Genomic DNA, 24,775 nt, shown 5'->3' with positions numbered 1-24,775 from the left:
AATTGGACATAAATGACCCTGGGTGCGGTCAACGCACCCAGGGTCAGGTTGACCACACCGGTTGCCGCACCCGCACGCGCACCCGCATCGCGTCGATGCGGGTGCGGCACCCAGTTTGCCGAGTCCCTGTGACATAATTACTTAATCAATTTCTATCTATTTTGGCTGCATAAAAACTTTGTTGAAGATAGAATGATGACTATGCTTGTTTGTTATCATATTTTAAATCTCATGATATTATATTGTGAAATTTGACAGCTTTATCCAACATTGAGTTGGCCAGTTTCCTGCGGTGGTATGTGGCTGTAGAATTTCATGATCCAGCATATGCAAAACGTTTTTACTGTACCTATGAGATCCTAGAAGACAATATGATGAAAGTATGACCTTGTCAGATTTTCTTCAAATTTTCTCATGTTTTGCAACTTAGATTATCCTCTCTACTTTTTTCTGTTGTCATCTTGGTACTCTGAAAACATGTGAAATTGTAAGTCACATTGTAAGCAATCATTTTGTCTGAACAGTTAGCAGCAAGTGCGAATGGGGATGAAGATGGCTTTAAGCTGTGGCAGAGTTTGGTGCGTCAAACAGAGCTTATTGCTCAGTTAGGCTCGATAATGCGGGATGTTAGAAATGTACGTGGTGGAACCCAGAAGAAAATTGAAAAACTGAGGCAGCTGCTTTCTGGCCTCTTGAGTGAACTCACCTACTTTGAGGAGGTACCTTTATTTTCTGTCAAATTAAATTTCTGGTTAGGAGACACTTCATTTAGTTAATAATTCTGCAGAAAGTGGAATCCTATATACAGGCCGAAATTTTGCCATTTTTCTTTTGTCTTCCAGAGATTCACTGACTTTGCACTCATTATTTTTATTTTTCCAGCCGATAAGATCACCTCTGGCACCACATATACTGATTACTGGGATTGTACCATCAGAATCATCCATTTTCAAAAGCTCTTTGAATCCATTGCGTCTCACATTTCGTGCAGCAAGTGGTGGAAATTGCAAAATGATATTCAAAAAGGGAGATGATTTACGACAAGACCAATTGGTAGTAACATGACTTTGTGAAATTTGGGCCTTACTTTTCTAGTTTACTTATGCATGTAAAATACGCTTTAAATGGTAACTGTGAACTGTCTCTTCTAGTGGGACAGAAACGAGTTAGACTGGATTGGCTGTTGTAGAATTGGTGCCATCTTCGAGGTGTATGGGCATTATGGTGTTGTTACTATAGGGTTTAAACTTACTGGCAACTTGTCACATCGTATTATTTCTTTCCATTATTTAATAAAAGCTGATTTTTCGCTCAAAAGAAATTTCATGTGCTGTGAGTATTCCAAATTCCAGAATGAAGTTCCATCCCATGTCAGCTTTTTCTCTTTTTGTTTGGATAAATATGTTAACGTATTCACACATATATACATATATATAATATGTTTGATTATGATAAATATGCTTAGAAAAGCATAAAATATACATGGGGAAATCTCTCCTTTTTATAGAGCAGAAAGGAGACCAAGGGGCTAGTCCAACAGCTAGTTGGGCTGTCCCAACCTCTATAAAATACAGAAAATAAAACATTAAATAAAAAACAATAAATTTACCTATCTGCCCCTAATGGGCAGTCCCTATTACAATTCTGAAAATAACAGAAATGCTCTTGATGGACATTTCTTATTACACACATAAAAGCATATATATATATATATATATATATATATATATATATATATATATATATATATATATATATAGTCACTAGAATATGAGAACTAATGTGTGAATCACAATTTTCATGAATTTTTTATTCTCTTCTCTTGAATCTGACCGTGCGGATGTGATCTACATGCTTGGTTTATAAGAACATCCTCTTGAATCATCCGATTTTGATGCATAAATGAGATTTTTTTAAAGATTTAAAATCAATGGCTCATATTCTTCATAGATATTCAAACATTCAAAAATCGTATTTTTCATCAAAAATACATGATCAAATGGTTGATTCCTAGCAAATTCATCATGCCAAGCACATCCACATGGTTGGATTTGCAAAAAAAGTGTTGGAAATGCCCATATTGTGGCAAGAGGCAGCGAACCCAAGAGGGACGTCAGCAGGGTGCGCATCAGGGACAACCTCAGTAGAGGCAGCAACAGGGAAAAGCCCAATCAATGTGTCGTAGATGTAATGAAAGTCATCCTCAGGGTTTTTGTCCGATGTTCAAGGGAGTTTGCTACCGGTGCCAGCAGCCAGGGCACATCGCTCCCTACTGTCCAAACCCGCCAACAGCTCAGGGAGGACAACAACAACTATAACAACAACAACAGAAGAGACGTCAGCAACAACAAGGCCAACGAAAGACCAACGGGAGAGTTTATGCGGTTACAACCTCTACGCAGAAGGATGAGACTGTTTTGATCGAAGGTATCTTTTTGGTTACCGACCTCTAGGCTCGTGATATATTTGTTTTCCGTACCACCCATACTTTTGTAGCCGGTTTAATTTCGAGGACGGAATTCTTTTAAGGGGGTAGGGATGTAATAATCGGATTTTTTTTGTATTTCCCTTTATAAAATAATGCGAAATGTGCGAATGGGCCTAGGACCCGTATTTCGGATCTAGGACCCATACAACCTATCTAGAGTCTACCAATTCTAAACCTAACATGTGCAAGAAATAAGTCTGCACGTTTTCCTCCAACAGGTGCAAGTTTTAGACTGATTAAGGACACAATCCAGCTACAGTAGTTGGGCCTGTTAGTCATCACAATTCCGCATGCAAATTTGCCATAATCAGAAAGTTGGGATAAAGCAAAACAGTGTATAGGCAACCATTACAAGTAATCTTTTCAAAATAATATTCTACTCAGTTAAGGCTACTCTTCATATGCTACAGCCTATTAAACAACATATTTCAGTATCCACCTAACATAAGTTAACCAAATTAATGTGCACAGGTCCTAGGCAGGCCTCGCATCAACCTTTCATATAATACTTAAGGAAAGTTGCACCAAAACCAATTCATGAAATCTTCAAAAATATGCACAGAACTGATTCGTGAGATTCCAAGTATTTTGCATTCAAATTTCAGGTCTTTATGAAGTCGAAATTGCAACCCTTCAGTTGATAACAAAGTGCACGAAGAACCAAAACAACACTTATACTAGAATTAGTCCCGTATTTAAGTGTGTAAGTGGTGTGTGACCTGGTTACATACGAATCTACGTGTTTAAGAATTAGTATACTATATTCAGTTATAATAAATGTATTTATACCACAGGTTATTTGCAAGATAGAACCCTTAATGGTGGTACAAACAAAATTCTTAATAGTAACCTGTGAAACATTACCTTAATCTTTAGGGATTGGAAGACATAACATGTTAATATAAGGTATAAGCAGAACCAGAATCATCTCAAAAGGATAAGCAGAGTTTGATATATGAAATTAATGTGTAATAGTCATCGACAACTAACCAGATTTGCTAACAGTCAGTGAAATCACTTAACTGTCAAATGGTATGAAAACATATTTGGGAACAGACTACCTATAATACTTTTAGTCACATCAGCAAACAATATCAACCTACCAAATCCTAATTGTTAACAGGCATACCACTCATCAATATCCTGATAGAGTAACAGTCAACTAAACAAACCAAAAAAAATGATTCAACACTATCAATTTAACATGAAATCAAACTCAAAAGTTAACAGAAATTCATATATCCTACACCCACACAATCGTCATATTTGTTTGGGTACCAGCAGTGTACCCAACCATGACCCATACTGCAGGAAATCGAAAGCTACCCCTTGAACAACAAAGAACATGTATAACTATTTAGAGATTCGAGAATCCCCTAACAGGACTCAGCAAAAATTTTATCCCATTCGAAGTCCCCTCATTTTATTACACGAACCCCCCCTTTTTAGGTAGGTGCTCCTGTGTGATTTTCGGGGCTGAATAACAGCCGACATCAACCCCCCCCCCCGATTTCAGGGCTCAAAGGGAAACCCCCCTTCAAATCAACCGATTTGGGTTTTAGACAACCCACACCCCACCAAGCCCATGATTAACCTGAAAAAAAATTCACAGAAACCCTACCTTGACCGGCGTTTGGGCAGCTATGGTTGCGGGAAGGAGGTTGCCGACGTCGGTGCACTGTTGCCGCTCACGCAAACCCGAGGATGAAGGCCGAGAGAGGGTGGGACGAGATGTAGAAGAGAGAGAGGGGTTCCCCCTTTGTAGGAGAGTGGCCACCCGAAAAGGAAGGGAACCCTACCTTCCCGGCGGCTACGGTGTGCTCCCCCACCTCCCCATCTCCTTACGTGTTAGGGTTCAACTGAACCCTCTAACACCCGATATATCGGGGGAGGGGTTTTCCCCTTTCTTTTGCCTATCGGGTTGCCCCCTTTTTAATCCCCTACTATTTTCGTTTTACAGGGTGTGGGCCGGGTCCGGGTCCGAACCGCGACCCGCACTCGGGATCCAACAATGTGTTGGATCCGGGTCTTATTTAAAGGTGTGGACCCATAGTTGGGTCCAAACCCCACCTAATGATATATATATATATTATTTATTTTCTTATTTACGTATATTGATATTTAATAGGTTTATATGTATTAGGGGTATCACTTAAGTATGGGTTCTAGATCCGAAACTTGGATCCGTGCCCAAATCAGCCTATATTACGCCTAAAACATTAAAATTTTAAATGAAAAAAAATTGTGGTTATTACACTCCAAGGACCAAAACTTTGAGAAAATAAAACTGATAAGCTTTCCGTTTTAAGAAGATCAAGGTTATGGTTACAAGGCAACGGTAAGCTATATATATATATATATATATATATATATATATATATATATATATATATATATATATATATATATGTTAACACACACGTATAACACTTCCCTTCAAACTTACACTCTAAATACTGAAAGCTTGTCTAGAAGAAAGTGAAACCTCGGTGACGGTAATGCCTTGATGAAGAAGTCAGCCAATTGATATTCAAAAGTGACATAGGGCAAGGTGATGATCTTCTTTAAAAATTCTTCACGTATATAGTGACAATCCATCTCAATGTGTTTAGATGGATTGTCACTATATGGCTACCAGCTATATGACACTTTTGTTGTCACAATAGAGTCGAGAGGATGTCTGCAAATGAACCCCCATGTCCTCAAGCAGACTTCTTAGCTATACAATCTCTGATGTTGTGGTAATCATCACACGATAGCTTCAACAGATGATAACGATACTTTTTGTTGCTTTTTACATTTTCAAGACATCAGAGAATCACCTAAAAATACACAATTCCTTGGCCATTAGGATGGGTAAATTTATTGTTTTTTATTTTTTTGTTTTATTTTCTGTATTTTATAGCTGTTGGGACAGCCTAACTAGCCGTTGGGCTAGTCCCAACGGACTAGCCCCTTGGTCTCCTTTTTTCTCTATAAAAAGGAGAGATTTTTCCATGTACATTTTATGTTTTTCTAAGCATATTTATCATAATCGACATATATTTTTTACCTTGTTGCTCTATAGTTGATTGTGTTTGTGTATCTCCTTTGTGAGATTGTATTAGGCCCATAAGTGGCCCTTTGTTTGTGTTTGTGTATCTCCTTTGAGAGAAGATTGTATTTGGCCCATAAATGACCCTTTTGTATTTGTGCATTCTTGTAGCCCTTAGAGACACTCCTTGTATTCTTTTTGTTTCATTACAAAATCATGAAATCTTTTTGAATTTATGGAAGATTGGTTACCTATTGTTGTTCCAATTATGTTAGTTCTACCTTTTCACTCACAAGATGTATGTTTACTGTTTGTCTTGTTTTATAGGTTGTTCAAATGGTCTCTCTTATGGATCGACTTCTTAAATTGGAGAATCTTGACTTACACTTGACTCCGTATAGAGTACTTGCAACAGGACCAGATGAAGGAATGTTAGAGTTTATACCATCTAGTTCCCTTGCACAGGTACAACTTTGATTATATGTTATTTGTATATCTAGGAAGGACTTGCTTAGTGATTTATCGTGAATGATACATCAAATTTGTTCTTGTAATTGTTGTCTAAAAGTTTTAACTTTTTAGGAAGTTACTTTTTCCATCAGCTTCTAGATATTCAGTGATTAATAGCATCTTCTTGAATGTGGTTTATGCTATCCATTACTTTGTGAGATGGGATGTAAATCTGAGTTATTTTCAGATTTTGTCGGAGCACCGTAGCATTGTGAGCTACCTTCAAAAGTTTCATCCTGATGAAGATGGACCATTTGGAATAACTGCAACATGTCTTGAAACTTTTATAAAGAGTTGTGCTGGGTACTCTGTCATTACATATATTTTGGGCGTTGGTGACAGGTAGCAATCACTTCCACTTTCTTGTTGTTAATGCCTTCAATTTTCATATTTGATTAGCTATTTGGTACTAGCGAAACTTCTCTGCATTTCTTGCAGGCATCTGGACAATCTTCTTCTCAGAGATGACGGACGCCTTTTTCATGTTGATTTTGGTTTTATTCTTGGCAGGGATCCCAAACCTTTTCCACCACCTATGAAACTTTGCAAAGAAATGGTGGAAGCCATGGGTGGTGCTGAAAGGTAAAAATTTTCATGTACCTCTATCTGAAATTTGGTTATAAGCTAAATTCATCTGAAGTTCTATAGTTAGATCTTTGTCATTCAAATACTTCATTTTAGCATGTATTCCATGTTGACACAGCACTGCAGCGGACATAAAATCAGACACACCATGACACTTCATGAACACAATCAAGACTATGTCTTTAACTTTATTTATTTCTTTTATGGATTTGATTGTTTATTTTGTATTTTTCTATATGCTTTTCCTTTAAAATTTGTTGTTTGTTACATTGCATTTCAATTTTCAGGTTGGATTTATTATTTAATGTTTTTAATCTTAATGATCTAGAATTACGGTTCAAGGATTTTCACTTAGGATGATAATCATATTTATGCTTTACTGCTTTAGATTAAGAATTTTAAATATAAATACTCATATGCACATTGTTAAAAATAAAATTGTATCCAAATACCCGATAAGGGTATTTTTGTCTTTTATCATATAGTACAGTCCACTAGGGACTGAAATGTAATTTAACATTATAATAAATAAACTACCATACAGCTTAGGCACAACGGTCATATTTATGACTGTTGTGCACAACAGTCAAAATATGACTGTTGGGCAGCAGTTCAACTAGACGTTGGATTGCCACCCAACAGTCATAATAATGACTGTTGGAAGGCAGTCCAAAGAGCTGGACTGCCTCCCATGTGTTGGAGTGAGGCTCTATAAATAGAGTCTCACTCCCTTGTTATTCCTCAATGCTTTTAGAAGCATTTAAGGGTTTTCTCTAGAGTTTTTCCCATCTTATAGGCTTGTATGCCTCTTGTGCTGTTTGGTATTTTTATCTCTTTTGAGATTGTATTTGGTCCATTAGTGACCAACTTTAAGTGAGTTTATTAAAGCCCTTTGTTGGCATTGTGTTTGTTTCCCTATTGTTCCATTGTACCTTGTCTCATTACATGGTATCAGAGCGAGGTTCTTGAAAGAAGGAGAATCTCGTAAAGGAAGTGTTCTTTGATCATTGATCATTCCCTATCTCCTCTAGTTTAAACTCAAGTATTCATTATGGGAGAAATAGAGTTCGCCACCGTCATCACCTACAAACTCGATGAAAACAACTACTTGATGTGGGCGACGGCTATGGAGAATCATATCAAAGGAAAAAAATTGTGGGGTTTTGTTAGTGGTTCTACTAGTGAACCACAACTCAAATTGACTAGAAGAGAAAGAGATCAAGTCAAAGCCTTGTCCGAAGAAGAAAAAGAAAAAGCCTTGGAAGAATTCCAAAATAAATTGGAAGATTGGGAGGCAAGCAATGCACAAATACTCTCATGGTTTATGAATACCATGGAGTTCAAGATCGCCACCAATATCATCAAATTTAAGAAGGCATGTGACGCATGGAGCTTTCTAAGAAGTACTTTTATCCAAAAGGATATGGCTAGACTTTATTATCTCCAAGATAAGGTACGTAATTCAAAACAAGGAGATAAGAGTGTAAGAGATTTTTACGGTATCTTATCTCCTATTTGGGATGAATTAGCCATGTTGGAACAAAAATGGGAAGGTTCGGCTATTGATATGAGAAGGACCCAAATCGAAAGAGAAAATCTTTTCTCCTTTCTTTATGGCCTTCGACCGGAATTTGAGCAAGATCTTCCTTACTTCATAGGACCACTTCTCCTTCTATAAGTGAGGCCCTTGCTCAAATTTGTCAAGAAGAGACAAGACTTGGAATGCACAAGTCTAATGATGAGGTCCTTGCCATGGCAAGGCCCAGAAATTTTGTGAAAACATATAAACCACCTCACTTTGAGAAGAAGTTCAATGGAGAAGGACACAATGGAGGAGGATACAAAGGAAAAATTATTTGTCATCATTGTAAGGAACCCGGACATATAAGACCGGAATGTCCCAAATTTAAAAAGGTGGTCGCCTTAAGTGAAGAACCTCAAGAATCAAGAAAAGGGGGCAGCTTCAATGAATTAAATCTTGCTCAAATAGCAGAAGCCGTCTCACAACTTCTTAAGGCTACACCTTCTACATCCGGAGCTGCCATCTCTTCCTCGTCTCCTCCAGGTAAGACCTCTTGGATTCTAGACTCAGGTGCTTCTTTCCACATGACTCATAATGAGTCTCTATTATCTGAATGCACTAAATCATATTTTTCATGTGTGTCAACTGCCGATGGTACCTCTTTAAAAGTCAAAAGCTTAGGAAACCTTGATGATATTTCAAAAAAATTCTTTGTTCCAAAAGTGAGAGTCATTCCCAAACTGGATTTGAATCTTTTTTCGGTCTCTCAAATTGTTTACTATGGTTGTAAAGTATTCTTCTCATCTAAGGCGTGTTGGGTGCAGGATCTCCAGTCAGGGAAGTTGATTGGGCAATGCCATAGACGAGGAGACCTTTACTACATAGATTTCATGTGTTTACCAAAATACTCGTTTTGTAATCATGTCAAAGACATTAATATAGATCTTTGGCATAAAAGATTAGGACACCCAAGTATATCCAAATTATCTCTTTTTCCATTTTTGGAAAAATTTTGTAAAGATAAAAATTTTGTATGTGAAGATTGTATACTTGGAAAAATGCAAATGATACCTTTTGGGTCTAGAACCTCTGTGACACATAAAAATTTTGAATTAGTGCATTCGGATGTGTGGGGTCCCGCCTCTGTTATGTCAAAAGGTGGTTATTCGTACTATGTTACATTTATAGATGATTTTAGTAGACATACTTGGATTTACTTTCTAAAACTCAAATCCAAAGTTTTTTCATGTTTTAAAAACTTTCATAATCTAGTTAAAAATCAATTTAAAACAAATATTAAAGTCTTCCGCTCTGACTCTGGGGGAGAGTTTCTTTCAAATGAATTTCAATTATATCTAAAAAATCATGGAATTGTGCATCAAAAATCATGCCCTAGGACACCTCAACAAAATGGGATTTCTGAAAGAAAACATCGTCATATCATTGAAACTACTAGAACCCTACTTATTTCAAAAGAAATTCCAAAACAATTTTGGGCTGAAGCTGCCCTAACCGCATTCTATCTGATAAATAGAATGCCTTCTCAAACTTTGGAAAACAAGTCTCCTATTGAAAAACTCTTTAAAATTTCTCCTGATTTAAAAAGGCTAAGGGTATTTGGTTGTAAATGCTTCGTGCTTCTTGAAAAATATAGCAAACTCTCTCCTAAAGCCATAAAATGTGTCTTTCTTGGTTATGCTGATAATAAAAAAGGATATCGATGTTATGATAAAACAAATGATAAACTCTATGTTTCTAGAAATGTTACCTTTATAGAAAATGATAGTGGATTTGATTTTGAAGTTCCTAAGAAAGAATCCGAGTATGCTTTCTTATTTGATTTGTTACCCAATAAAGGTATTGGTAATGATATTGAAACCTTCGAGTCTATTAATGACTCAAGTAGTGAACCATCTCAAGATCTTCTTCAATACTCTAGACGAAATACTGGGGAGCATCCATGTGCCCTTGACAGATATAATCAATTAGCAAATACTGAAGAAACTAGTGTTAGAAGGTCAGAACGAACACATAGGCCTCCAAGTAGGTTTGTCTCATATGAATCATTCTTACCAAACTACAGGGCATGTCTTCTAGCCATTCATTCCTATCATGAACCATCCAACTATAACGAGGCAAAAAATATAAATGAATGGGTTGAAGCCATGAAAATTGAATTAGATGCATTACACAAGGCTCACACTTGGGCAATTCAACCTCTTCCTATCGGAAAGAAAACAATAGGGTGTAGATGGGTGTTTAAAATTAAAACAAAAAGTGACGGGTCTCTTGAGAGATATAAAGCAAGACTTGTTGCAAAAGGATATTCTCAAGAATATGATATAGATTATGAAGAAACCTTTGCCTTAGTAGCTCGTATGACTACAGTTAGAACTCTAGTTGCTATAGCTGTTAAAACATATGTAATAATACCATAATACCCGATAGGGGTATTATGGTCATTTCACAAAGTACCCCATATGGGTACTTATTTTGTTTCTCGTATTTCACTATTTTTTCTTTTTCTTTTTATTTTTGTATTTTTTGGATACCGAAAAGGGGCCCCACAATGGAGTCGTTGGGGCCCCCAACGGTCACATATGTGACCGTTGGGGGCTCCCAACGACTCTATTGGGAGCCCCTTTGGTCTCCTCTTCTTATAAATAGGGGGAACCCCCCATGTATGTTGTATTGCTCTTGAGAGCTCCTCTTCAATAATAGTGATATTATTTTTCATGTGTGTAGCCTTTTTATAAGGCCCTTTGTATATCCCTTAGTGGATTTTCTCTCTTGTGCTTGTTGCATTTGTCCGTGTGGGACATAGTGAATGCTTTAGCATTCTTGGTTTCTTCCGCTTATTTCATTACATGGTATCAAAGCCATAAGATCTTCTAAAGGTAAAATCTTGTCTCTCTCTATTTCCTTTCTTTCTCACATCTTCCTTGTGTAGCAATGGAAGTCAAGATCGATCTATCATTCAAACTCAATGGAAAAAATTACATGATGTGGGCATCCGCAATAGAGAATAATCTCAAAGGCAAGAAGCTTTGGGGTTATGTAATGGGAACCGTTCCGGAACCCCAACTTAAGCTCACAAAGATGGAAGGAGATCAAGAGAAAGCACTTGAAGGCGATGCTCGTCTCAAGGCCATTGAAGATTATAATCATCAAATGGAAGATTGGGAGAGCAACCATGCAAAAATCCTTGCATGGTTTATGAATAATGTCGAACTTAAGGTATGTGCAAATATTGCAAAATTCCGCCGGGCAAATGAAGCTTGGTTTTTTATGAAGGGTATGTTTACCCAAAAGGATCTTGCAAGAGCTTATTTCTTGCAAGAAAAAGTAAGAACCACAAAACAAGGCGACATGAGCATACAAGATTACTATAGTGCTCTAAATCCTTTGTGGGATGAATTGGCTCTTTTAGAGCCTAAATGGGTATCTATGGAGGATGTGGTTCTAAGACAAAAACAAATGGAACAAGATAGATTGTTTCAATTTTTATTTGGGCTTCGTCCCGAATTTGAACAAGTGAGATCCTCACTTCTCCATAGATCCACGTTTCCTCCCTTAGAAGAAGCTATTGCCGAGATTACTCAAGAAGAGACTAGGCATAGCATGGGTAAAAGCATAGAGGAAGTTCTTGCTGTATCTAAACCCGACAATCATGTTAAAACATACAAACCACCTCATTTTGGTAAGCAAGGGAGTGGTGGAAGAAAAATGATTATATGTCACCATTGTTATGAGCCGGGACATATTAAACCCGTTTGCCCAAAGCTAAATGGGGCATTCAAGCCAAAGGTGGCTTCCGTTGAAGAATCCACCACCAAAGAAGATGACGGCAAGAACGGGGATCTCAAAGACACTCTTGGACAAATCTCCTTGGCTCTTCAACAAATCTTAAAGGTCATTTCTTCCACCTCCGGTGCCGCCATTGCCTCATCATCACCTCCCGGTACGTACTCTTGGATTTTAGATTCCGGAGCTTCTTTTCACATGACCCCTCATGAAAATGCATTAACCAATGTGCACACCAATTCAAAAATGTCTTGTGTCTCTACGGTCGATGGAACTTTTCTCAAAATAAATGGTGTTGGAACTCTTGATTCTAAAAATGTTCAAAATTTCCTTGTTCCAAAAGTTAGAATAGTTCCAAAACTAAATCTTAACCTCTTTTCCGTTTCTCAAATAGCCGACCATGGATGTAAAATATCTTTCTCATCCCAAGGGTGCTTTGTGCAGGATCTCCGGTCCGGGAAGCGGATTGGGCAAGGCCATAGGAAGGGAGACCTTTATTTTATGGATAATTTAATGCTTCCAAATACCTCATTTTGTACTTATGTCCAAGACAAAAATATTGAAACTTGGCATAAAAGGCTTGGACATCCAAGTTACTCTAAAATGTATCTTTTTCCTTTTGGACACAAGTTTTGTAAAGAAAAAGATATCAATTGCAAAGATTGCATTTTTGGCAAAATGAAGTCTACTCCTTTTCCTATTAGATCCTTTGTGACAACAAGACCTTTTGAATTGGTGCATTCCGATGTTTGGGGGCCATCTCCGGTTCTATCTAAAGGTGGTTATTCATATTATGTTACTTTTATTGATGATTATACTAGATATGTATGGATTTATTTTCTTAACTTTAAATCAGAAGTTTTTAACTTCTTTAAAGAATTCCATGCAAAAATTCAAAATCAATTTCAAAGTCAAATATCCATTCTTAGATCCGATTCGGGTGGAGAATACTTATCAAATGATTTTCAAGCATATCTAAAACAACATGGCATTTGTCATCAAAAATCTTGCCCAAGAACTCCTCAACAAAACGGTCTAGCGGAAAGAAAACATAGGCATATTTTGGAAACCACTAGATCCTTACTCATTTCTAAAAATATTCCTAAAAATTTTTGGGCCGAAGCCGTGTTAACCTCCACCTATTTAATCAATAGGATGCCATCTTCAAAATTGAATAATATCTCCCCTTATGAAAAACTTTTTAATATGACACCCGACTACAATCGTCTTCGGATTTTTGGGTGTAAATGCTTTGTTCTTTTACATAAAAGAGATAAATTGTCACCTAAAGCAATAGAATGTGTATTTTTAGGATATGGTGAAAATCAAAAAGGCTATAGATGCTTTGATCATAAAAACAATAAGTTATTTGTCTCCAAAGATGTAACCTTTCTAGAAGATGAAAATGGATTTGACATATTGGAAAAATCAAATGAAATTGATTATATGTTTATCAATGATCTTTTAGAAGATTCAAATGATGACTCTTTGAGTCATCCGGAAATTTTAGAAAATACTCATGATTCTCATGATGATGATGTATCACCAACTAATGGTGACAATCTCCAAGTATACACTCGGCGTGAGGAAGCCCAACCTATTAGTGCTTTAGAAAAATTCTTGCGGCTTAATGAACCCCTAGAAGAAACCTCCCTTAGGCGTTCTTCTAGAGAATCAATTCCACCTAATAGGTTTGTCTCATATGAAACTCTTTCACCTAAATATAGAGCTTGTCTAATAGCCTTGCATTCTTACTATGAACCCTCCCATTATAATCAAGCAAAAAGTATACCTCATTGGGTTGAAGCAATGAAAGTTGAACTAGATGCTTTAAATAAAGCTAAAACTTGGGAAATAGTTCACCTTCCTCCAAATAAGAAAGCTATAGGATGTCGATGGGTCTACAAAGTCAAAACAAAAAGTGATGGTTCCCTAGAGCGCTATAAAGCTAGATTAGTTGCTAAGGGATACTCACAAGAATATGACATCGATTATGAGGAGACTTTTGCTCCCGTGGCTCGCATGACAAGCGTTAGAACTTTAATTGCGGTAGCATCATCTAAGAAATGGCCTATATTCCAATTAGATGTTAAAAATGCCTTTCTTAATGGTCAGTTGAATGAAGAAGTATATATGGATCCTCCGCCGGGAATCAGTGTTAACCAAGGTCAAACCCTTCGGTTATTAAAAGCCTTATATGGTCTTAAACAAGCCCCTAAGGCTTGGTATGATAGATTTAGTGCTATCATGTTACAATTGGGATTTCGCTCATGTTATACTGACACTGCTCTTTTTGTTAAAAATGCAGGTAATAGTATCATCATCCTTCTGCTTTATGTTGATGATATGATCATCACTGGCAATGATGAAAGCGGTATTCTTAAAGTTAAAAATATGTTAAAACATAATTTTGATATGTCTGATCTGGGTTTTCTCAGGTACTTTCTTGGCATAGAAGTTGCATACTCTCCTCGAGGGTATATACTGTCACAGATGAAGCTTGCTGCAGACATATGCTCCAAATCTGGGATTTCAGATGATAAAAAGGTGGAGACTCCCGAGGTTATCAATGCTAAACTACGACTGGAGGATGGAGTTCTGCTGGACGATCCTACGCCCTACAGGCAACTCATAGGCTCCCTCACCTATCTGACTATCACCAGGCCCGATATTGCTCATGCTGTGCACTCTGCAAGCCAATTTCAGCATGCTCCTACATCTGTGCATATGAGTGATGTGCTCCGGATCATTCGATATATTAAAAATACTTTGACTAAAGGGCTATTCCTATCCTCAATCTCTTCCTTAGATTTACTAGCTTATACTGATGCTGACTGGGGAGGAAACCCAAATGATCGAATCTCAACTACTGGCTTTTGTGTATTCCTAGGAGATTCGCTAATTGCTTGGAGGTGCAAGAAACAGCAGAAAGTCTCATTGTCTTCTACTGAAGCAGAATACAGGGCTATGGCAACCACTACAATGGAGCTGGTGTGGCTTCGAAGTCTTCTTCAAGATATGGGAGTCGAAATTACCGGGGCTTCGAAGCTTTGTTGCGACAACAAAAGTGCTATCTACATTGCCAGCAACCACGCTTTCCATGAGAGGACGAAACATATTGAAATGGATTGTCATTATGTACGTGATGAATATCTTCGTGGGACAGTAACACTGCCATATGTCACTTCAGAATATCAACTTGCTGATTTCTTCACCAAAGCCCTGCCTGCTCCTCGCTTCTTGTTCCTCCTTGGCAAACTTTCGGTCATTCTCCCGTAAAGTTTGAGGGGGGGTGTTAAAACATATATAATAATACCATAATACCCGATAGGGGTATTATGGTCATTTCACAAAGTACCCCATAGGGGTACTTATTTTGTTTCTCGTATTTCACTATTTTTTATTTTTCTTTTTATTTTTATTTTTGTATTTTTTGGATACCGAAAAGGGGCCCCACAATGGAGTCGTTGGGGCCCCCAACGGTCACATATGTGACCGTTGGGGGCTCCCAACGACTCTATTGGGAGCCCCTTTGGTCTCCTCTTCTTATAAATAGGGGGAAACCCCCATGTATGTTGTATTGCTCTTGAGAGCTCCTCTTCAATAATAGTGATATTATTTTTCATGTGTGTAGCCTTTTTATAAGGCCCTTTGTATATCCCTTAGTGGATTTTCTCTCTTGTGCTTGTTGCATTTGTCCGTGTGGGACATAGTGAATGCTTTAGCATTCTTGGTTTCTTCCGCTTATTTCATTACAATAGCATCCATTCGAAAATGGCCGATATATCAGTTAGATGTTAAAAATGCATTTTTGAACGGAAACTTAAATGAAGAAGTATATATGGATCCTCCCCCTGGTCTATCTATTGAAAAAGGCATGATCCTTCGTCTTCAAAAATCCCTATACGGGCTTAAACAAGCCTCTAAAGCATGGTATGATCGGTTCAGTGGTACGATATTAAAACTTGGATTTAAATCTTGTTACACTGACACTGCTCTTTTTGTGAGATCTACAGGTACCTCATTGATCATTCTTCTTTTGTATGTTGATGATATGATCATCACAGGGAATGATCAAAAGAAAATTGAAGATATTAAAATTTTGCTTAAAAAATCTTTTGATATGACTTGATCTTGGTTTTTTGAGATACTTTTTAGGAATTGAAGTAGCCTACTCACCAAGAGGATATATTTTATCTCAAATCAAGTTTGCAGCTGATATTGTTGAGCGTTCAGGAATCACGGACACAAAATATGCTGATACTCCTGAAGTAATAAATGCAAAAATGCGAGCTGAAGATGGAGTATTATTAGATGATCCAACCCCTTATCGACAACTTATTGGATCATTGATGTACCTGTCCATTACAAGGGCAGATATTGCGCATGTTGTACATTCTGCAAGTCAATTTCAACATGCGCCCACAACCGTCCACATGAGTGCAGTATTAAGAATAGTACGATATATCAAGAAAACTATATCTAAAGGACTATTCTTATCCTCTTCCTCATCTTTAAGCCTTATTTCTTACATTGATTCTGACTGGGGAGGAGATCCCAATAACCGTCACTTAACTACTGACTTTTGTGTGTTTTTAGGTGATTCTCTCATTTCTTGGCGATGCAAAAAATAATAGAAAGTGTCTTTATCCTCTACGGAAGCTGAGTACAGGGCAATGGCTACCACAACCACTGAAGTTGTGTGAATGAGAGCATTACTTTCCGATATGGGTGTTGATGTCTCAGAACCGTCAAAGCTATGCTGTGATAATAAAAGTGTCATCTATATAGCCAGCAATCACACATTTCACGAGCGAACAAAACACATTGAGATGGATTGTCACTATGTTCGCGAAGAATATTTGAAGGGGACCATTACATTGCCATATGTCCAGTCCGAATTTCAGATTGCAGACTTCTTCACCAAAGCTCTTCCACTACCTCAATTTTTGTATCTTCTTAGCAAACTTTCGGTGATTTCCCCATAAGTTTGAGGAGGAGTGTTAAAAATAAAATTGTATCCAAATACCCGATAAGGGTATTTTTGTCTTTTATCATATAGTACAGTCCACTAGGGACTGAAATGTAATTTAACATTATAATAAATAAACTACCATACAGCTTAGGCACAACAGTCATATTTATGACTGTTGTGCACAACAGTCAAAATATGACTGTTGGAAGGCAGTCCAAAGAGCTGGACTGCCTCCCATGTGTTGGAGTGAGGCTCTATAAATAGAGCCTCACTCCCTTGTTATTCCTCAATGCTTTTAGAAGCATTTGAGGGTTTTCTCTAGAGTTTTTCCCATCTTATAGGCTTGTATGCCTCTTGTGCTGTTTGGTATCTTTTATCTCTTTTGAGATTGTATTTGGTCCATTAGTGACCAACTTTAAGTGAGTTTATTAAAGCCCTTTATTGGCATTGTGTTTGTTTCCCTATTGTTTCATTGTACCTTGTCTCATTACACACATGATGTGTATATATAATGTACAACCATGTTTTCATGTCCTAGTTTCACGAAACCCTCATGTCATCCCAAGCATGTCTATGTTGTGTTCTTGTGCCTGTGTCTATGTGACAGGTTCAAATGCTGCATATGAAGATGTCTTCCCTTAGTTATGTATAGCTGATAACTTTAGTTAAACGAGCTTTTCCTTAATGGTTACAATTTTCGACAGTTCTTCGTAGCTCAAGTGCAAATTGCATTTGATTGCCTGAAAGATTTAACTTCTGTTGCTGCCAAAATACTTGTCATCTAGAGAAGTTTTCACTTTGTAACTTCACTACAAGTAAAATGTGCAATTTAATTTCTGGGTGTGGATTTCATTTAAGATTTGTCAGGTTATTTTCAAGGGAAAAAAGTGTACTGCCATTTGATGATAGTGGGCATTGTTGCATGGTCATGTAAGATTTGTGAGGTCATTTTCAATAAAAGAATGTACTGCCAATTGCTGATAGTGGGCTTTGTTGCATGGTATCTACCGTAATAATGCATGTGATAGCTTGCTACACAATTTAAGCATCCCTTAAACATACAAGAATGAATCTGAATTGTTATCATAATGGATCTGGATGATCGATTTGTATTTGTCTCAATAAGAATTGAACAGGAGCTTGGTGTTTGGTGACCTCTATGGATCCTTATTTGCGTCCTAAATTTATACTTTTCCCCGAGATGCCTCGGAATGTGAATCAAGTGGCTGCAATAAAACCATGTTTGCTATTGTGAAAACTCAATTTGTGGATCTGCTTTATCATGGATTCATGAGGAAGCCCTGGAATTAAGCCTTCAAAACTATCACATTTCTGCTTAAATTTTTTTTATTTTATCATATCAGGAAGTTGTGGGAAACAGAGCCATGGGATTCTGCTTCCCCAAAAGCAACCTTGGCCTGGTTACTAGCACCAACGTGACCTTTTTCATGGAGGATCTTTCAATAAGTTATCTCATACCAACAAAATTGTCAACTTGATTTTTTGCAAACTTATGAAGATTGAAAGCTAAGTTCGATTGATTGAGAAACTTTGTGATCAAACATCTTGAAGTAGAAAATGTGTAGACTTGCATCTGGAAGTGTACAAAATAGTTTATCCCAGGTGAGCCTATTAGGGTGTGTGTGATACGCAGGGCACACCCATGCAGGGACAGCCCGGTCCCTGCCCGGGTGGTGTCGTGCGTTTGAAATGCAAGGACAAAGCATCCCTGCAGGGACCGCTTTGCACCCCGTGGGGTGAAACTGAGATGTTCTGGTCCGAACGTCACCCAGATGTCTGGGTTGCGTTTGTCCTACTATTCAAACATGCTCTTAAGGACTAAACAGCACTTGTAAAGTGAAATTGAAAATACAATGTAGTTATCTAAGTTTTAGATAAGTTGATTTCTTACATTAAGCACATAATATTTGCATATGCAGCCAAACCAATTGCGGGTATAACATGGGCATCTTTCCATAGTTAAATGCAACTTTTAGAAGTATTTAGCATGGGCATGGTATAGCTTTGTCACACGAGTTCATATCACATGAGTACTTAGTAAAGCAAACTTAGAAGACTGAGGCATGGGGCAACCTGCTATCACATGGATATCTCATTTACCCCCCAATGGAGTTTCCAGAAGCTGCCTTACCTGTGACAAGCATACAGTTTACGATCATTTACCTGCAGATCGTTCCACGCGAGAGAGCTGCGAAACAGAGAGAGAGAAAGGGAGAGAGAGGTTTGGGAAAAACCGATACCCTGCTGTGTATGGGTCGGCTGCTGTGTATTCCTTTATGTTAACATGTGATTACAAACAAAATTAGGGTACTAGAATACCCTTTTTACAATAATCAATATTACATAATGCCATTAATGAAGAAGTGGGTGTCACGGGTCTGGATCTTCAGATCCATGACCCGTAACCAGAGAAAACACTTCTTTTCACCCTCCCTCAAGTTGTGCATGATCTTGAATCATGAACAACTTGCCTTTTAACGTCCAAAATCTGTCTTTTGTCAATCCTTTTGTAAATATATCCGCCACTTGATCTGTAGTTCGAACAAATTCAGGCTCAATCTCTTTCTCTTTTACCTTTTGTCTCACAAAATGCTGGTCTATTTCAATATGTTTGGCACGACTGTGATGGATTGGATTAAAAGACATACTAATGGCACTCTGGTTGTCACACAAAAGAAGTGATCGAGATATCGATTCTCCTACTTCTGTCAGTAGATGTCTAACCCAAGTAGCCTCAGCAGTGGCGGCTGCCATTGACCTGTATTCAGCCTCTGTACTGGATCTGGCAACAGCCTTTTGTTTCTTACTACTCCAAGAAACCAAATTCATCCCAACAAATACACAATAGCCGGATACTGATCTGCGTTCATCTGGATCTCCCGCCCAGTCCGCATCAGAATAAATAGTGATCTCATGTGCACTTTGCCCATTTGTCTTTCGCTTATATATGAGACCATCCCCAATCGTTCCCTTCAGATATCGTAGTATCCGTTTAACTGTTTCCATATGCCCTTCACATGGGGCATGCATAAACTGAGAAACTTGATTCACCGAGTAGACTATATCAGGGCGAGTAAAAGTGAGGTATTGTAACATGCCCACTATGCTACGGTACTGTGTGGGATTATCAAATGGATCTCCGTCTTGAGAGCTAAGCCTTTGATGAAGAACGCTAGGAGTGCTTAAGGGCTTGCAGTCTTTCATACCCGCTTTATTGAGAACATCAATGGTATACTTATGTTCAGTGAGAGTCATTTCTTTAGAGGAACTGTCGACTTCAACTCCAAGAAAGTACCGTAGTTTGCCAAGGTCCTTCATTTTGAACCTCTGATTCAAGAGATGTTTGACTTCTTCAATGTGCTCATTGGAACTGCTAGTGATGATGATATCATCCACATATATCAACAACAATGTAATTGTGTCTTGGTTCTTAAATATAAATAAGGAGTGGTCAAAAAGAGATTTCTTAAAACCATATTTTTGTATTTCAAGAGAAAAGCTGTCAAACCAAGATCGAGATGCCTGCTTCAATCCATATATCGCCCTTTTTAGTCTGCAGACATATTTTGTAGGATTACCTTCTGCGTAACCAGTGGGTTGTTCCATGTAAACTTCTTCTCTCAAATCTCCATGAAGAAAAGCATTCTTCACATCAAGTTGGCGAACGGTCCATTGGTGTTCAATAGCTAAAGAAAGTATGACTCAGATTGTCCCCATCCTCACCACCGGACTAAAGGTTTCATCATAATCCTGTCCTTGCTCCTGTGTAAAACCTTTGGCTACAAGTCTCGCCTTGTATCGCTCTATAGTCCCATCTGGTTTATACTTTATTTTGTACACCCATTTCGAACCAACAACATTTCTGTCAGGTGGTCTTGATACGACATCCCACGTACCACATTCATGTAGAGCTTCCATCTCCTCATTCATTGCTTCAATCCATCTTCTGGAATTTGATGCTTGAGAGAACGTTGTGGGTTCATCTTCTTTATTCAAGGCTGTTAGAAAGAGTTGAAAATCTAATGAGAAATTTTCATAACTGACCCACCTTTCAATTGGATGGCGAGAACGTGTGGATCTTCTAGTATCAACAATGTTGGATGTTGAGGATGTGTCCATGTCTGAATCAACTATGGTGGGTGACTCTCTTTCTCGTCGAGTGTAGACAAAGCCTTTATATCTTCCTGGATTCAAAGTTGAGTCTGTATTTTCATGATCAATCATCCCATCAGTAGACACAGGTATCTTATCCTTTTGAGTGCAATTTGAGCAAGCATCACTAGCTCCTGCGAGAAGTTCATAATTCAACCAAGGATAATAAGTCTGAACTTTATGTTTTGATTCTGAAGAACCAGTACATTGACAATCAAAATTCAATTAATCGAAGATGACATTTCTTGATATTTTGATGCGCTTGCTCACCGGATCATAGCACCTGTACCCTTTATAGTCATCAACATAACCCACAAACCTGCACTTCAAAGCCTTGTCCTGAAACTTATGTCTCCTTGAACTGTCAACATGAACATTGCATAAACAGCCAAACACATGCAAATCATAGTAGTTGGGGTGGATACCAAAAAGCGACAAGGAGACTTGTTTTCCAAAATAGTCATGGGCAATCGATTTATCACATGAACTGTAGAATGAAAAGCCTCTGTCCATAAAGTGATCGGAAGATTACTATCATGCATCATGCTCATCGCACTCTCAACAATATGGCGATGCTTCCTTTCAGCAATCCAATTCTGTTGAGGTGTGTGCAGGCAAGACACCTTTTTCCTTATCCCATTACTTTGAAGAAAGTTAGTAAAGTCAATGGAAGAGAATTCACCTCCTCCGTCACATTGGAAACTTAGGATGTTTTCAGAAAATTGGTTTCTGACAAAGGAATGGAAGTTACGGAACAACTTGAAAGTCTCAGATTTATGTTTCATGAAAAATATCTAGGAATAGCAAGAATAACTGTCAACAAATAAAAGATAGTATCTAGTTCCAGACATAGAAGCAACTGGAGCAGGCCCCCAAACATCAGAACAGATAGTCTCAAAAGGTCTTGAAGCTCTTTTATTGATAGAATGAAATGGTAAAACATGACTCTTACATAAGAGACAACTAGAACATTTGTTGTCATTTACATTTATTCCTAAACTTGACTTGGGAATGAGGTTACTTGAAACAAGCTTTTCAATGAAATTATTAGTGCAGTGACCTAGACAACCATGCCAAAGGTTTGGCTTATTGATTTCAGAGACACTAAAAACGCAGGTAGGATTTTCAGAAGACAACGATGATTGGAGCTTCAAGTTTGGGTCTGCAGAGCGAATATGTGCTGAAAGATCTTCTTGAAAAACATACATATTGCCTTGCCGTTTTCCTCTAGCGAACGTCTCCTTCGTGCAAAGATCCTTAACAAGAACAGAAGAGAGAGTAAATTCAACTGAGGCTTTGATATCATCAACAAGTTTAGAAACTGAAACAATGTTTTTCTTGATATTAGGGGCATAAAGAACATTTGAAAGATTGATGGAAGATTCGGGCAAGGGTATGATGGAGTTTTCAATATGCGAGACAGAGTGGTGTGATCCATCTCCAGTAACTATACTACTTCTACCAATGTAAGGAACAAGTTTTAGGCGCTTACCTGCATCACCAGTAACATCAGTCGCTGCGCCAGAGTCCACATACCAAGTACCTTGCTCATTTTGTTTCAGATTCAATTCTGCTAAGGCTGACAACAACTCTTTTACTTCTCCGTTGGTCCTTGTATTGTCTGTGCCTCTTTTTGCTTCAGTTTGTGTTGATTTTCCTTTATTTAGGGGATTGAACCAGCAGTTAGCTTTGATATGCCCCCTTTTTTTACACAGAAAGCAAGTAGGAATTGGCCTCTGTCTTTGTGGGTTGGTATATGAGTTGGGTGTAGGCAATAATCCACGACCTCCATGACCACTTTTTCCTTGTGCTCATTTTCCCTTGATATCATAGTTTCCTCGTCCTCGTGCATAAGTAACCCCTGTAGCAAGAACTTCTTGTGCCCTAGCATGCATAGATGATTCTTCAGAAAATCCCTTTAGATTCATCTCATATTGTAACAATTTTGCGCGCAGATCTTCAAAGTTGGGCAGCTCAGGTAAACATAACAGAGAAGTGACAATCATATGATAGTCGTGTCCCAATCCACTGAGGGTTTGTTGTACCAAATCTTTATCAGAAACTGTACTTCCAACAACTGCTAACTGATTTGTGATAACCTTCATTTTGTTCAAATATTCCATGATGGTCATGGAATCCTTTCTTAACATTTGAAATTCTCTTTTAAGAAACATAATCCTGTCCTGAGAAACTTGTGAGTATGTCTGAACAAGTCTGTTCCAAAGTTGCATGGCAGTGCAGTCATCTGGAATGGCTGCAAGAACCTCTTGTGACAGTGTTGATGTAATATAAGCAACAAGCGCTTGGTCTCTTTTCATCCAAGCCACAAATTTAGGATTTCTAACATATACGGTAGTAGATTCCCCTTTGTTGTCCCTTTCTTCTTGTGATATAAACTCAGGAGGAACTGGAATAGATCCATCCAGATGTCCAGAAAGATCCTGACTCCTAATGAAAGGTATGATTTGCCTCTTCCAAGTCAAGAAGTTACCATTATTTAATTTTTCAGACACAAGTTGGCTGAGGAAACTTGAAGAAAGAACTGACTGGCTAGGAAGAGAATTCATATTTTCACAGAATTAAGAATGTATTCAGCACAATCTGCTTACACCTGCAGTTTTTGTAACTCTTTTTTTTTTGCAAGAACTAATTCAGATTGCTGATATGAAACAGAAATTGAATGTCAATCAGATTTCTGATTTGTATATGAAATGAAATATCGGATATGAAAATCCAAAAAAAAAATATCAATGTGAATATGTATTCCTAATGTATCGGCTTGTTAGTGGCTGAATGAGGAAATCTGGGTTGAGTCACTCAAGAGACAAAAAGAAAACAGTGGAGAAACCAAGGTTCGGCCACCACCGAAGTAAGAGAAAAGGAAACTGTAGGGAGAAAAGTAAGGAATGAATGAGACGTGAACCCAAAAAAACTGAGTTAGTTGGGTCAGTCGTGAGCCCCAGAAACCAGAAAAATCTGAGTTGTCTGGGTCAGTCGTGAACCCCAAAAAAAACTGACTGGGTCAGTCGTGATTCCAGAAAGAGACGAGAAACAGACTGAGACTGACTGGGTCAGTCGTGATTCCAGAAGGAAACGAGAAACAGATGTGGGATGAAAAGAATGAGACTGACTGGGTCAGTCGTGATTCCAAAAAAAAACAAGAACAGACGTATCTTTTTGGATTTTCAGACTTTAGAAGAGGAAATAGAGGAGAAAAAGATCTTCAGACGTGCCTTTTTGGATCGATCCCAGTTTCAACTGAAGCGTGGCTCTGATACCATGTTAGATTTGCAACCTGCAGATCGTTCCACGCGAGAGAGCTGCGAAACAGAGAGAGATAGAGAAAGGGAGAGAGAGGTTTGGGAAAAACCGATACCCTGCTGTGTATGGGTCGGCTGCTGTGTATTCCTTTATGTTAACATGTGATTACAAACAAAATTAGGGTACTAGAATACCCTTTTTACAATAATCAATATTACATAATGTCATTAATGAAGAAGTGGGTGTCACGGGTCTGGATCTTCAGATCCATGACCCGTAACCAGAGAAAACACTTCTTTTCATAAACTACATGGTGTAGCAGGGGTACATTTCCTTATAATTGGTCAGCACAAAAATCCATGTACCTTTTTGTTTTTAAATTCCATCCTGAAGTTGGGCCTGAGTGAGGCATATACCTGGTAC

General features: G+C 38.0%; 1 protein-coding gene across 1 annotated transcript in view; it reads left to right on the top strand.

Annotated features, from left to right (window-relative positions):
* The window catches only part of LOC149827097 (phosphatidylinositol 3-kinase, root isoform), a 56,548-nt gene that overhangs the window by 30,292 nt on the left and 1,481 nt on the right, over window positions 1-24,775 (top strand). Inside the window, exons 10-15 of the mRNA XM_090019168.1 lie at window positions 259-380; window positions 525-719; window positions 883-1,053; window positions 5,850-5,987; window positions 6,220-6,374; window positions 6,471-6,614. Coding sequence (XP_089875294.1) covers window positions 259-380; window positions 525-719; window positions 883-1,053; window positions 5,850-5,987; window positions 6,220-6,374; window positions 6,471-6,614 — 925 coding nt within the window. The remainder of the gene's footprint in view (window positions 1-258; window positions 381-524; window positions 720-882; window positions 1,054-5,849; window positions 5,988-6,219; window positions 6,375-6,470; window positions 6,615-24,775) is intronic.

This window comes from Nuphar pumila, chromosome 10 (genome assembly GCF_984573655.1).
Source record: "Nuphar pumila chromosome 10, dmNupPumi1.hap1.1, whole genome shotgun sequence".
NCBI classification, from domain to species: Eukaryota; Viridiplantae; Streptophyta; class Magnoliopsida; order Nymphaeales; family Nymphaeaceae; genus Nuphar; species Nuphar pumila.
The sequence above is the reverse complement of the archived record's forward strand: the minus strand, read 5'-3'. Positions and strand labels throughout refer to the sequence as shown.